Genomic DNA, 15,680 nt, shown 5'->3' with positions numbered 1-15,680 from the left:
TCCCTCAGTCTGGTAAGGACATAGGTGTGGAACAAGATCAATTTCTTAGCCCGCTTAGCCCAGAATCTTACCTCCGGCGGTGGCAAGAATTGCTATTTCAGAAGTAAATACCTACCTGACTGCCAATAAATTCCTTCCTGATGCCTACAGGTATGTATCTGAATGGCACCTCTGCGATGTGTGGTTTGCCCATTGTCGCTGAATCTAGGAGAATTCAGTAACCTTTGCTACGTGAATGGATCCAAACTATCTTCGTTCCTGGGGAGTAGGCAGGGGGATATCACTATCTATAAACTACACTCATTCTCTCGGTCCACAGGAAGGACTTTATCGGCCAGAATCTACAACAATTGTGAGCAGCGTCATTTCTAACCAGGCCAAATAGGAGTGAATTTCTTGGTGTATCGCTGCCTCTCTTTCTCTCTCTTTCTGGGAGCGAGAGAGCCTGCTGAGAGCCTTCGCTTCAATGGCGTAGTGTTGCTAGGCAATGTTTATCACATCCCTCCGATGGGCAGCCAGTTACTGCTCTATGACAACTGAGTCTTTGAAGACAAATGTTTGTCATGAGGAACAAAATAAGTTTCTATCTATTCCCCCTTCACTCCTCCTATTTGGCGAGGTGAAAAAATGAATTGTTTTAAAGGGGATGGGTCAAATCCTGATGCCAGTTGCTGAAAAGTAAATGTGGTTGGGGAGGGGGAAAAAACCCGGCTTTTGGAGAGTAAATTCCTTGCTAGATACCTCCCGTAAGTCTGGAGGGCGGGTGCAGAATCTGGCTAATATTCTTTAGTCACACACATTAGAGGAAGTAACAAGAGCTGGTCGAATCATGAATAAAATAATCAGCAAATAATTTATTCAGCCATTGACATGAAGAAATGTACCAAATCCATTATTCTCAAATATGACTCAACCGTCTCTGGAAATAACAGCTAAAGCTTCTTGCACTGAGCTGAGAACCCTATTATTTAAATTCTTGTTTCATTCCACAGCTCTTTCCCTCTTGTTATTTTGTTCAGCAGCGTGCTGCTGCCGGTGCTCACATGCCAACGATACAAGGCTATATGGCTTCAACAGTTCAAAAATTTCTCTCCGCACCAGTAAAGCTGGAAAGTACAAAGTAGCCCTTACAACTGAGGGGAGGCAGGCCGGCCTCTCTGATTAGAAGCTCCTGGCTTTGACCTTATGTACAGGCATCACTGGAGATGCAGTTGCTGGTCTTGTCCTTGCTCTAAGTGTGATTTCTGGGCACCTCACAAAAAAATCACCAGAAAACGTAATCTTCTTGGCACCCTCTTCCCTGGAGACATTCAAGACAAGCCAGAATATGAAATCCAGTGGGAGAGCCATGGGTCAAAAACCCAGAGCAGAAGAGCAGGATGCTCTGTAAATGAGGAAGGAGATATATTAGCTTGGCTGTGTGGGGGCCCAGGACAGATACAGCAGAGACACCCATATGTCAGAACTGAGAAGCACTGGCAGAGTTGTTAAAGGGAGAGCTGAAAAAGTTTCTATCATAGTTGCATAGTTGTTAGGGGCCGGAAGGGACCTTACAGATCATTGGGTCCAGCCCCCCAGCACTTAGGCAGAAAAGGCTGCTGGAGTCAGATGGGAGTCAAGACACTTTTCCATTTTTAATAGAAAATGTGAATTTCTGTTAAATAAATGTTTCTTCTTTTTTTTTTTGGCATTTAAAAATTGACCCCCAAAGTCAGTTTATCTATGCTCCATTTCGAACGTGGTGCCCAAGACTGGCCACAATACTTCAGTTTATGAATGTCAAGAATGATAAAGAATTACCTCCACTGTCTGGCATCTGACACTCTGGTTATTTACATCCTAAAATGAATGTTACCATTTTTTCAACAGTATTGTTGATTTGTATTCAGTTGTTTATAATCCCCAAATCCTTTTCTGCGTTACCGATACTTCACTGCTATTCTGTAGTACTCTGCATGCATCTTTGTTGACTTTTGTCTTGCTAATTTTGGACCATATTCTAGTCTCGTGTTTCAAAGTTGAGTGAAACCACTCCCACGGAGGCATTATAACACAATGTTATAACTGTACTCTCTGTTCCAGCATACAAGAGCTTAATTGACAGGACCAGGCTGAGGACAGACCACTGTAGAGCCCCACTTGAAAAGGTCTCTCAGTGTGACGGCGAAGTATTGCTAACTACTCATTGTATGAAGTTTTTCAACCAGCTTTACTCCCAACTTTACGTAAACCATATTTCTGTATTTTGCTTATGAGCCTGTCATGTAGGATATTGTCAAAAGCCTAGCTAAATAAAAGATATTTCAAATTAACCATTCCCCCCCGTATCTACAAGGCCAATCCTCTTGTCAAAAAAGACAATAGGATAGCTTGATGCAATTTGCTCTAGACAGATCCATGGTGGTTATTTTTTATCACCTTGTCATCCTCACGATGCCTATGAATTGATTGATTAATAATTGTTCTAGCATTTTTCCAGGGATCAAAGTCTGTACCAGTGATTCCCCAGGTACCCTTTTTCCATTTTCAGAGCTAGGTAATATGTTTCCTCTTCTCCAGTCACCTGTGACCTCCCTGTCCTCCATGAATTCTTAACGTCAATCACTAAGGGCCGCAAGATTACTTTGGCTAGTTCCCTAAGCACTCTAAAGCAAAATTTATCAGGCCCTGCTGACTTGAATACATCTAACTGATCAAAATGTTCTTTAACCTATTCTTTTCTTACTCTTACTTAGGCTTCCCATGAGAATATAGTTAGCTTTGTTAGTCTGAAGTCAAGAAGAAGGCGGGATAGATTTGCACCTTGTAAGGTGCAAATTTACAATGCCTTAGGCTTTCAGACCCCTGTTCTCATTAAGCATGTTAAAGATACACTCACAACTGAGCATTTGGTGAAGCATCTAATATTTCTGTCATCTGCTATTTGCTTTCTTTCTCCATTAAGTAATGGATGTGTACCTTTCTTTGTCTTCCTCTTACTTCTAATGTATTTATAGAACCTTTTCTTGTTTCCTTTTATATCCCCTGCTAGTTGTAACTCATTTTGTGCTTCAGCCTTTCTGATTTTATCTCTACATGCTTGCGCTGTTGCTTTATACTTGTCCTTAGTCATGTGTCCTCATTTCTACTTCTTGTACAATTCCTTTTCTTTCCAATTTTCAGGTCATGAAAGAGTTCCTGATGCAGCCATATTGTCCTTACTATGGCTCCTATCTTTCTCTGCATAGGGATAGTGTGCTGATGTGCCTTTAACATAGTCTCATACAGTAACCACCAGCTCTCCCACACTCCTTTTTCTCTTAGAATTACTTCCTAAGAGACCCAGCTTGCCGATTCCCTGAGTTTGTTGAAGTCTGCTTTTTTTGAAGTTTCCCTGAGTTTGTTGAAATCCATTGTCCTTATTCTGCAGTTCTCACTTCTTCCTTTCCTTAGAATTGTGAGCTCTCATTTCACGATTACTTTCACCCAAATTACCTTCTGCCTTTAGATTTTCACCCAGTTCCTCCCTATTAGTTAGGAAATCTAAAGAAGCTGGTACCTTAGTAACTTCTTCCACCTTCTGAAACAAAGAATTATTGCAAATCTACTCCAAAAATTTCTTGGACTGGCTGTGTCTTGATGCATTGCTTTTCCAACAGATATCCAGGTAAGTAAAGAGCTCCATAACCACCAGCTATTTTGGATGCTTCTTTTAGTTGCTGAAAAAAGTGTCATCTATTATTCCATGTGATGGGGATGGTATTGCTCACTTCCTCTTCATCACCCAGGGACCACCCAGGGACATTCACCTGGTCTTCCTGAACTTCAGAGCAAATGTGCGCATTCTTGACATATAGCGCAGACCTCTGCGCCTTTTCACCTGCCTGTCCGTCTTCAATGTGATGAAATTTTCTATACCAAGATTCTTAGTCCTTTGATTGACCTCATTGCATTTCTGTGGTGCCGATTAAATCATAGTATGGTTTATGTACTGACACTAAAAACACTTCCTTGCTTGTCTCCTGGATGAATGGACGGCTCATATCCCTGTAAGATTTGGTTTTCCTCCCTTATATCTTCTATAACTCTTCCAATTTCCTATGCCTCCAGCCCTTTGAAATCTATATATTTTACTCACTTGTGGATATTTGTCACTGACAACCTTCAAACTTAGTTTAAACCTCAATTTGCTAGGCTGGGAAGTGTGACCTAGAATGGTCTTCCCGTTCTTTGTCAAATGACTGCCATCTCCGTCACAACAGACCACCCCCGGCCAATAAAGCCAAAGCTACTTTATCGACACTATCTTTGCAACCACATGTTCATTTCTAGCTTCTTGTCTGTCTCTGTCTGGGCCTTTACCTTCAGCCTTTACCCTACCGCCTCTGACTCCTGCACCCTCAGCCTTTACCCTACCGCCTCTGACTCCTGCACCATCAGTCCCCAGAGCCTTTTGGGTACAGCAGCATCACTGTGCTCCAGGCAGAAAGTTTCTGACCACAACTCACCTACTTGCTCTAGGCAGTGAACACTATTTATAGCTAGACATTTTTTCCCTCTCACTGCCCCTGAATGGGGCCTGGTCAGATGATGCTAATGGAGTCCTGGGTAACAAAACAGCAGAGCAGACAGCCTACTAGTAGACTCGAGGTATTGTCCGGCTGCTGGCAAGGTGCTCAGAATTTTTTTTTCAGTCTTTTTTTTTTCCTTTTGCTCTTTTAACTGCAATAAAAAAGAAGCTAAGCAAAGAAAAAGCAAGAGAGTAGCCAGGAGCTGCTGCATCAACAATGCAGTATCATGGGCCTTCCAGAACCTGTCTGGGAATGTGAATCCCCAGAGGGGGAAGCTAAGCCCAGAGATGATACAGGCTTAGCCGTCACAAAAAACATTCACAAACTACCACGCTGAGCATGCACTATGACAGTATGGGCACTGATGCAGCTGCCTTTTATTGAGCAGGGAGTACTAGGTTGCCTCTTGATAGTGTTAATCTCACACTGGTCTCAAGGGGAAAGAGGCCTGTCCTTTCTCCTTCTGTCCCTTCATGGGACAAGGAACAAGAGGACCCTTTGTGTCCCCTGCCTTTACCCACAATCTCCTCTCCCTCCTCTCTTCCAATGCTGACCTTGTCCCTTTCCCCTTACCCTGGCTTCAATCCCTCACATTCCTCTCTTCCCCATTTCCCCCTGCATTACTCGCAGAGCATTTCTGGTTCTTCAAGCCTTGTAGCAGCTTTCCTGCTATGAGCATCCACCTGAGCTCTGCTGGATCCTGCTTGCTTTTAAAACCGCTAAACAGTTTTAAAATGTCTATTGGCTTCCCTGGTGAAGGACCAGGTGTCAGGAGAGGCCAGGGCCTTAGGCCAGGGCCTTGAAATGGCTCGGCAGGGAAGTGCTTTAAAGAATTACCCTTTGCTATAAAAAGAAAAAAAAAAAACTACACCTAAACCAAACATCACGGTCAGTAAACCCCACCCCTGAGTGCTACTGAACTAGCTTATGGTTGATATGTGCCTAAGGCAACAGCCATGCTGCGTCTCACATACTGGCAACCCACGCTTTCCATGAGACATTAATTCATGGCATGTACCTGGAAATAACAAACATCCCTGTAGTACAGGTGAGAAAATGCAGATGTTTATCACAGCCCCTCTCATCCCCACAGCACCTCTAACTCCTTGGCAGATTCAGGTGCAAAGGAAGAAACCACTACTATTATCCTTCTTTTCCAGACAAGGCACTGAGGTTAAGTGACAGGCCCAGGGTCTGATGGGAAGTCTGTGACTGAGCAGGGACTGGATCCTGGGTGTCATAACACATCTGATTAGCACTCGAACCACCAGGCCTTCCTTTCTCTCCAGGTAGCCTGAACAGGGGCCTGTTCAACACACAGAGCAGGCACGGGAATGAAAAAACTCCGAGCCTGCCACGGAGAAGGCAGTGGGGGACAGGAGCAGCAGCCTTCTCCCTCTCTCTGATCTGCTTCCAGCTCATCTGCCTCTCCAAAAACATTAGGATGAGGTTTTGGGTTTTTTTCCGCCTCCGTTTCATTATTATTATTATAATTGTTATTTTCCAGAGTGCTGTAAAACCAGGGCATGGAGCCGCCCGACAGCCCCATCATAAACTGCAGATAAAAGTAATTAGATTTTGGTCCCTCCTAGCTTGCTTTCTTGATTCCTTTTATTTTTATTGTTTAATTATTTATTTTTCGCCCTGGCTTCAGTGGCTATTTTTGTCTTTCTTTTATTCTTAAATATTATTTTGCCAGGTGCTGGCAAAGCACCCAGCAGAGCATTTCAGACAGGAAAACGTCACCACGTCTTAGCAGGCAGCACCCGAGGAAACAGAGGGCCCAGTGTGAGGACCGCTCAATGCAGCCTCGCCTGACCGCCTCATGTAAGGCGAGGGAGGGAGCTATTGAAAGGGGCTAAGAGACTCCAGGGAGACAAAAGGAATTAGGAGAAGAAGTTAATACACTCCTGGCAGGGATACAAAAAAAGGAGCTTCGAAATGGGGCAATCTGGTCACCTTCCGCAATCCCGCTCTTGTAGCAGTTATGGAAATATTTGGCTTGTGTCTTGATCTGACAGCTTTGCTGAGTCTTGAGGAATGAGGACTGAGGGAGAGCCGGGAGATCCCCCCGCAACCCACCTCCGTCCCTTTTATTAGCGGTTGTTTTAAAATTCTTGGTATCTGCCAGTCGTGGCAAGAAAAGGCACTGGCCTCTCTGCTGCTGTTCAGCGGGCTAAAGCGGGCTGACGTGCCGGGGTGCTGGGGACAATGGGCCCATTCACTGGGGAAAGACCAAACCAGAATGACAAGTGCGCCAGAATAAACAAGGCTGGAGTTAATCTAAAGTTGTTTTACACTCTGTTTTATTAAAGTCAATGCATTTCCGTTCCTCTGTGCGGAGCCTAGTTTTGCTTAATTACCATGACTCAGGGAGAATGTTAATAACGGGAGAGCCCGGGCTGCGCTGCAACCGAGGCCCTCGCCTGACCTCTAGGGGCCTAAGTTGGGAAGGAGCATGACAGCTTCCCCGCAGAAGCCAAAAGCCAGCACGCTGGAAAGAAAGAGAGCAGTGCTTTCAGAAAGGGGTTTTGGAGGCATTCCCTGCTTATTAGCCACCTCCCTGCCCCCAGCGCAACATGCTGTGCTCTCTGGCATGCCTTCCTGCCAATGCCCACTTTTGCTACGTTTCATTCTCACCTCATTTCCTGCCCATCCTCTGGTACAGGTTTCTAACCAATTTCTGCCCAACGGCTCAGCACGAACATGGGCAGGAGACTAAGAAGCCTCAACCCAGCTTTCTGTCTGGACCCAGGATTTTGCAGGTGCCACGAATAAGACTGAGCTGCATCTCTGAGCTGAGCTGCTGTGCCAGGTGTTCAGAGCTGACACCCTGTGCAGCGGCAAAGTAATTGTGTCCTCCACATGGGAAGCTGCTTCTAAATATCTAGACCTGTGCCCATGTACTGAGTCATGCTCTGCCCTTGTTTCCACATGGACAACTCCACTGAAGTCAATGGCATCAGCGCAGAATTCATAAATATAACTGAGGCCAGATGTTTGCCCACAGAGATAAGTTTATCCCTAAGATAAATCAATTCATTTAAATGGAGCTACTTCAAGGATGACTCCAGCCCTTGAGGTTTGCTTCATAAGTGATGAATGTCAGTTTATCAAGACCCTGCTGAAAATTCAACCTACAGCAAGGGTGGTTATCTAGGATTTTCCCCTTTCACTGGAAACGTGCCCATTGACATGCCCCGATGCTGCAGTACAAGACTATGTACTGTGGTGTTCCTATATGATGCAGTCTCTGCTGATTGGTGTGTGCCGTGCCAGCCCTGTGCTGTACTGTGGAGTGGTGCCGTAGTACGGCTGAATTTTGAAGATCCCGTAGGATGCAGGCATTATAATATGTGTTTGTACTGCAAAGAGTGCAAAGCACAGTATGAGTGCTTCTAAGTGCATGCTTTGTCATGCATATGAGTGAGTGTTGGATGTGGAAGTTGGCCGTACTTGTATATCTTTTTTTTTATTAATAAGCTTTGAAGCAACCTTATACAAACTATTGAAATGTGAACACCTGTTTTACCTCCTTTGTGTCCATTCCTGTGAGCCAGCCTTTTATCAGAATTCAATATTATGTGCAACAAGCAGCACACCGAAGCAAGCAGAACAGGACATCTGTACAGAGATAGCAGACATCATACCTAATGAATTAGCTCTGTCTAAGAAGCTCATCTTCTGAGGACCCAAGCTGCTGTCTTTTGAGCAGCAGCAAAAAAAAGAGATTGAGACTTGGAGAGCTGTTGTATGCCGGCTGCTACTTAAGAAACCCGGATGCTGGAACATCAGCAGGACAGGAAGGAGCTGAACTTCCAGTCTGAATCCAAACAGGAAGCTTCCACTGAGCAGGTACACGTCCAGGTCACCTGGAAGAAAGCCACTCAGCACTGGACTATAAAACAGTCTCAGTCTGCACAGTAAAGTTTCTTTACAGACAACATACAGATTACGTTACTAGGCAGAGGTACAATCATACTGCTAACAGCCTACGAATTATTAGCTCTTGTTCTGCTACACATTATTCTCTTGGCCCATAAAGGGACTAAACCCATAATGTTGGTGTTATTAGCCCCAGACTCAAAACAGCTGAGTTACAGATTGCGTGTCCATCAGAAGGGGTTGGTCTCAGAGCTTCATGCCACAACGCATTTGTGACACTTGTGTGTAAGGAGAACCTCCACTGGTGCTAGCAAGGCAGCATCTGAGACATGGGGTAGAAGTGACTGCGAAGGGCCGCTGAGCGAGAATGCCAGTGCCAGATGTGATGGTCTGGACTTCCACATAAGTCCCCCATGCATGCCAGGGAATCTGGGTATATAGTGGGGTGGCTAAGCAGCACTGCAGTCTATCCTGCCCCACCTTTACTGTGGTGGTTGCCCATGAGAGTTAGAGCAAAACTAATGTCAGCCTCCTTGTACCATCGAAATAAATTTTTCAGAGTGCATCCACCTTGAGAAGGTCAGTGGGGCTATAGTGCGGCAGGCAATGATGTTGGGTGTACCCGAGACACCCGGGGGGGATGATTTGGAGGGAACTCTCTGTGAAGATGGGCAAGATCCGGTGGACTGAAATGGGCAGGATCTGGCAGACTGAAGCAGACTGCCCTATTGCAAACACTGACTGATGAGTCCTGCGTGAGCTCTGGCTCCTGGTGTAAAAGAGAGGCACGCGTCCTGCCCTGAGTGCCACTTGGGAGGACGCAGTGACACAAGTGCATTGCTGGATCCATCTGGAGGCTCCAGAGAAGATGGTTTCACCTTGCTGTCAACAGACTCAAGAAACAAGGAACATCAGTGACACTGAAGGCTCGTTAGCAGCTTCCTAGCTACCCAGAAGTGACATAACGTATTATGTCCATATTATGTTTTTTAAATGGTTGTCCTTGTAAGGTTTAAATTTGTTTTTTGTTGTTCATTTCTTACTGGATTTGTTATTATAGAGGGGGGAAAAGATACATTTGGATTTTTTAAATATTCACCAAGGAAAATTTGATGTTGGGTATTCCACATTAGGAACTGCTGGCTAGATTTAGATGGAGATGTACATATATGACCAAAGTCAAACAACTGGAAGGAGAAACCCACTTGCACACTGATAGCTTCATCACAATGTCTGGTTATCTCACATGGGAGGTGAAGTCTAATTGCCAAATTGTCATTTATAGCCTGGAAACCTTTGAATAAAAGTGCCAGAGAGTTGCAAAGTATCATTCTGATTCTTGGATAGTTTTGCCTTGGCTAATTTACTGCATTTCATTTTTAAGAGGAGGAAGCTTGCACAGGAGTTTTCTGCTCCTTCTTGGCATTTATTTGGCTGCTATTAAATGAAGCTGCTTGACAGGAAGGATAATATATTATAAATGCCACCACACATCCTGCACCTTACACCATGAGGGGGCTTCCAGCTCTAACAGTGACCTGGGAAACATTAGCGAGGGCAAGCACTGCACATTCATTGCCTGTGGTGCCGTTGTACTGTTACAGATTTTCTCCTTATTATTATTTTATATTTTAAATGTTTCCGTGACACAGGGAAAAAAATGTCAATCCTCTTCTCCACAAAGCCCCGGGCACTGGGGTGCCTAGTGAATTCTAATGCACAGCAAAGAGCTAGGATTAGAAAGTCACCGCCATGTTCTGACTTCTTCTGTAATAAATGATTTTCCATGTAAAATCTGCGTGTGTAGGCAACTCGGGTCATTCCTGTTCTTGGGACTGAAAGAGACTGTTTTGACCCAGACATGGAACTCATCGATGGAAAGGGGACCCACTTTTCAGCCCCTTCCACTCCAATGACTCTTCATTTATTGTCATTATTTGCTGGTTTTTGCCATGTAGGCACAAGGTGCCCTTCTTCATGACTGTAACTCTGAGGTGCTATTGCAATAGGAATACTGAATACCTACTGGAAAATACAACTTCACTAAATCAGCGTGTAGGTTTTGCATTTAGGTTTTGCCACCAGTGATACACAGCGCCGAGCTCCTGGCTAAAATGCTAAGGATCCCCTCCTGGCTTCTCTCTGGCCCTCTCTCTGGTATGCTCCACCACAGCACTTCCACCAGCAGAATCCTGAATATAAAAAAGGTCTTGAATATTAACTGGACTCTCCCTGATACCTGTAATCTCTGCGTTTGAAAAATGTCTTGCAAAAAAAGGTGTCACCTCCGTTATACTCCGGGTGTGTCTACACATGCATTTACACCAGCTTGAATTTACGGCACAGTAAGTGGGAATAGGCTGGCCTCTATATGTGCAGGCATTAAAGTGCATTAATGCTGTGTGTGGACTGCCTTGCATTACTGCGTAGTAACTAAACAGGCGTAAATTTGATACCTGCACCATGTAGGTATCAAATTTACATTCAAGTTTGTGTAAGTCACCATAATCACTGTGTAGGATGGACATGCACATGCAGATAGTGCCCGTACAGCACAGTAATTTTGGTTACTGCACAGAAAATGTGCGCTTGTAGATACGCCCTCTTTGGGACAAATACTTCATACACATCTATTGGTATAAAAATGCAGCAATTTGACTGAGTCTGTGAACACCAGATCAATTTTTTTTATTTAACGATAGAATTTGGGTGATTTTCCAGCAACATATGAGCCTATGATGCTTTCATGACCACTGAAGAACCCTGAAATATATATCTGAGATGTTGACTAGATGAACATCAGCAGTTCTTGCTTCCCCATCTGATCATTTGGAGAAGAAATGGACTAATGGCTTGACTCATAAGTTACTGAGCTACCTGATGTAAATCAAAAATATTCCCATTGAAGTCAATGCCACAATGCCAGATTTATCATAATGGCTACTATGTCCCTTTATAATCGTGGGATGGGTTATGTATGGTCATACACGGGGAAGCTTTGCAAATACTGACCATTAGAATAATTTATAAACCTTGGATCAGGGCTTTATACATTCAGACACATAATATCACTTTTCAGAAATAAAACAAAACAATATATTGGCAAAAATCCCATGGAATAAAAAAGCTATTCTGAGATATTTGGGGCCACAACTGTTACTTCATAGAAATGGGAGAAACTGCGATAGGTGGGCTTCTTGCTTCTTCTCCACTGTGACCGAAGAACCATCATTATGGTCTGTACTAAGCCATGGAGAAATAAACCAGAGAACATAATTGCACTGGGAACCGTGTATGAGAATGGCATAGGTCCCTAGACTGCACCATCTGGGCAAGTGACTCCTCACTCCCCCTTGTACACACAAGATAGGAAATCTCTATTTTACACAAACGTAAAGTCCGTTTTCCATGCATAACTGGGGCAGCGCATCTGGGGACGAAGCTGAAACTGGCAAACAGGAAAAGTGAGCAATGACCCATTTGCTTATTGCTCAGGAAATCAAAGCTCCACTCATGCGGGGCTGCTCTCAAACCCGGTGTAGACTCTGAGGGATGCTGAGGGCAGAGGAAGAGCTTTTTTATTGCTCGCTGGCTGGCTGGAAATGCAAAGCCCTTTGAGAACCTTGGAACTGCATGCCTGTCCCTCGCTGGTCCCCTCCTCTTCTGTCTCCCCTTCTGCCCTGGGGGAGCCCTCCTGGATCTCTTCGTCTAGGTCAGAGAAGTCCCCTTCCACATCTGAACAGCTGTCAGTATTGTAATCTATTTCTTCCCCACAATGAGGTTCGTCGTCGGTCTCCAGGTTGCTGCTGCTTCTTCTTCTGCTGAAGAATCACAAGAGAGGTAGAAGATCAACAAGGGGACCTGGTTTTGCATATTGATTAGAGCGAGGAACGTGGGTTAAGGAGTCCTGGGTTATACTCCCAGCTCTGCCAGTGAGGTGCAGTATAACATTGGGAAGCAACTTCCTCACCTGTGCAACGAGGCAAATGCTATTTATCCGCTTCACCAAATGGGCACAATATTAATTGTTATTATGCCTTAGACATGCATGCCCGGTGCCTTACAGATGGACAACTTGATCCTTGCCTGGAGGAACTTACAAGATTAAGGAACTCATGATATCACATAGGGAAGACAGGCTATTAGGTAATGAGGAGGTTACTAGTTTAACCATCACTTGCATCATGTTAGTTCTGTATTTAGCATGAGACCATAGCATTAACCCGCCATGGCTTATAGCACTTTTGGCATCTTCATACAGTGTTTGGGTGTGAATTCAGTGTTATTAACATAAGGATGAGGAAACAGGAAGCGGAGTCTCTAGAGGCATCAACCATAGTGACCCTGAGGGTAAGAAAGGTTGCCAGTTCAGAAGTATCAATACCCCTTTGTAACAAGTCCTGATGAGACAGGGCCAAACTCAGAGGTAGGTCTAGGAGAATCTGAGCTGGTGTCACCTACACTGTTTTTTGACTTTCTGAAGGCACATGTTACATGAACTCTCACGAGCCCTTTAGATTCACTCACCCACTTGTGTTCAAGAACAATCACTGTCACCCTATGCCCACATGCTCATTTCAGTATGTTTTGTATTAAATTATCCTCAAGTAATATTTATATAATAATTGTAACCACCAGACCAGATGCCTCTGTGGAAGAGGAAGCCTTTCCCACCTAGCCTATGAGTTCCAACCTGTCTCCTAACCCGGTAAGAGGACTGGATGGCTCATGGGAACCAGAAAACACAAAATGGTCCTTCATCTTGAAGTCAATGATTTTAGTCCAGATCAAGTCCAGAGGGTCTGGGACATGGCCTTTCATCTCTAGGTCATTGTTTTCAATCTGATTCTGGGCAGGGGTGCGTTTTGCTTTAGAGGGATGAGGGATGGAATAACAACCTTCCATCCTGGAGTCAGCACTTGTAATTTGTTCTAGGTTGGGGGGGAATGAATGGTTTAGCAGATGGAGTATTCACAGTTTTAATGTGTGGTCTCCTCATTTACATGTCAGCAGCTAGAATAATCTCCCAGCTCTCTGCTGTTTCACAGAAGTGCCAGCATCTGAGGTTTGAGAACATACAGGTGTGGGGTGTTGCTCTTGGGTGTATTGAGCTCTCTTCTCTTTACTGGTTTTCCTGTGATTTGAGCTTCTAGGGCTTAACTGTGTATGGGCTGCTATGCAAACAAGAGCCAACGACGATCTGCTCACTCCTTCTTTGATAATTCAGAGCTGTGCTATAAGGGACTTTCTGCAAGCTGAAGAGGTCTGTGTAGCTTTAATTAAATAAATGCATAATTATGCAGTTTTATAGTTTTTGGCTTCACTTCAGCCTGCCCAGAAATCTGGGTCAGGAAGGAGCTCACAAGTGAAAATGAGTGTGAGATGTGGAAAGAAAATAGCAAAAACAGGAGAATTTTTGTAGCACGTATTTTAAAAGCTAGCCCAGCTTTCTGCACAGTCTGACCACTGAGCTTGATGATTTTTTTGGAGTGCACAGAAATGGCCCAAATTACCCAGGCTACCATGGCAAGTGTTTGAGAAAGAGCAAAATTCATGGGAAACCAGCCCCCTTTAATTTTAATCTTGGCTGTTGTTCTATGATGACCTAAAAATTAAAGATACATCTAAAAAGATGTATCTACTATTAGAACAGCACTCAGATGCTCTGAAATCCAGTCACCTACAGTTTGGGGAAGAGACTTAGGCACCACCAAGGCTGACTCAACCACTTATAATTTAGAAAAGAGAGTCTGACTCCACTGCTTGCTCTGTAGAGATGTAAGTCAACCATCTACAAAGTAATGATAGGATATGACTGAGTACAACTACAGGTCACAGAGGAGAGGACAGGGGAAGGTCAAGGGAAGCAAGATGCAGGAAGAAATCCAAAATGCTTATTCCCTTCCTCATCAGCGAAGCAGGACAAGAAAGAAGGGACAATGAGCCTTCAGAGAGCTAAAGGATGGTGAAGGCAACCTAATGGACATAGAGGGTCAAGTAAGGGAGATGATAGAGATACTGTTGCGTGACATATATCTAAATTTAGGCCTGGATTTTGAATCCCCTGCAAAGTTTTGGATTGTTTGACTCTGTAGCTGTAGCAAGCTCGCTACAGACAGGCTCCAATACTGAAGAAATCTGCATTTTGGTATGAGTCCAGATAGCAAATCTCTACTCTCTGAGCTCATTGGGGGGCTCATTAGATTCAGGGTAGGATTTGGCCTTGTCTTGTGTCCAAGGAAAAAAGCAAGAATAAAAGATAAAGAAGTTTATGAAAAAGAGAGAAACAAAGGGAAAGGAGCTTCTGACTTTCTCTCATGACTTCGGCGATCTAGGAAACACACCTTTGAGGAAAAGGGGGAATAGGGGAGAACTGACCATTAGGAGGTACACTCATTACTTTTTAAAAGTGCATTATTTCTGGTTCTTCATATTCCCTAATTTTACATGCTCCATTATCTAAAGCAGATGCTCTTCAGACAGAGTGACAGTTCAGGTTGATTTTTCTGACATTGTTTCCACCATTTCCCTTCTTCTGTGGCTTCTGGTTTTCCAATTTTTCTTCTGCAGGAAAACTCCTTTCCCATTCTCATAGCCTCATAGTTGTTAGGGGCTGGAAGGGGCCTTCCACAACCTCAAGTCCAGCCCCCTTCCTGCACGTGTTGTGGGGCTGGACTCAATGATCCTTTCCAGCCCCTAACAACTATGAAGATCATTCCAATTATAATAGTTGAACATGTGCACCACAGAAGGAAAAACCCCAAACAGCTAGAAAAGCGAAAACAGGCAATAGGAAATATGATTTTTAATGTTGCTTTTGATTTGTCCTGGGAAGCTTCAGACATGCATACATGATCATGATGTTTTATCTCTACGTTCTTTTACTACTCTGGAGTGCAGACTTATAAGTTTTTTTTTCATGTCTGCATTCCTGCTGCAGCATTCACCCTCCATATCCATTTAGCAAAGAACAGCTTCTTCCTCATCCACTAGATGCTGTTGCATCAATGGCATATCTTTCTCCATGTCTTTTGCAACATTATTTATTAATATTATGAATTTTTTCCATTGAATACAACCTCCATCACTAAATGTTTCAGGCATTGTATATATGTGCATGCAGATAACATTCATAGATCCATATCAACAGAGATCTTAAGACAGTCAAACCACAGACCTTAGCATAACCGGCTACCCACCCAAACAGGCAAAAGCCAACGAGAAGGACAAATCTTACAGCATGTT

General features: G+C 44.0%; 1 protein-coding gene across 1 annotated transcript in view; it reads right to left on the bottom strand.

The window, feature by feature from the left end:
- Positions 1 to 10,712: 10,712 nt before the first annotated feature.
- AGBL1 (AGBL carboxypeptidase 1) overlaps positions 10,713 to 15,680 on the bottom strand; it is a 411,668-nt gene continuing 406,700 nt past the window's right edge. The window contains exon 23 of the mRNA XM_090028682.1: positions 10,713 to 12,256. Coding sequence (XP_089884808.1) covers positions 11,947 to 12,256 — 310 coding nt within the window. The 3' untranslated portion in view covers positions 10,713 to 11,946. The remainder of the gene's footprint in view (positions 12,257 to 15,680) is intronic.

This window comes from Crocodylus siamensis, chromosome 15 (assembly GCF_052110815.1).
Source record: "Crocodylus siamensis isolate JL-2025a chromosome 15, ASM5211081v1, whole genome shotgun sequence".
Classification (NCBI taxonomy): Eukaryota; Metazoa; Chordata; order Crocodylia; family Crocodylidae; genus Crocodylus; species Crocodylus siamensis.
Note: the sequence above shows the minus strand (reverse complement) of the source record. Positions and strands in the feature narration are given on the sequence as shown.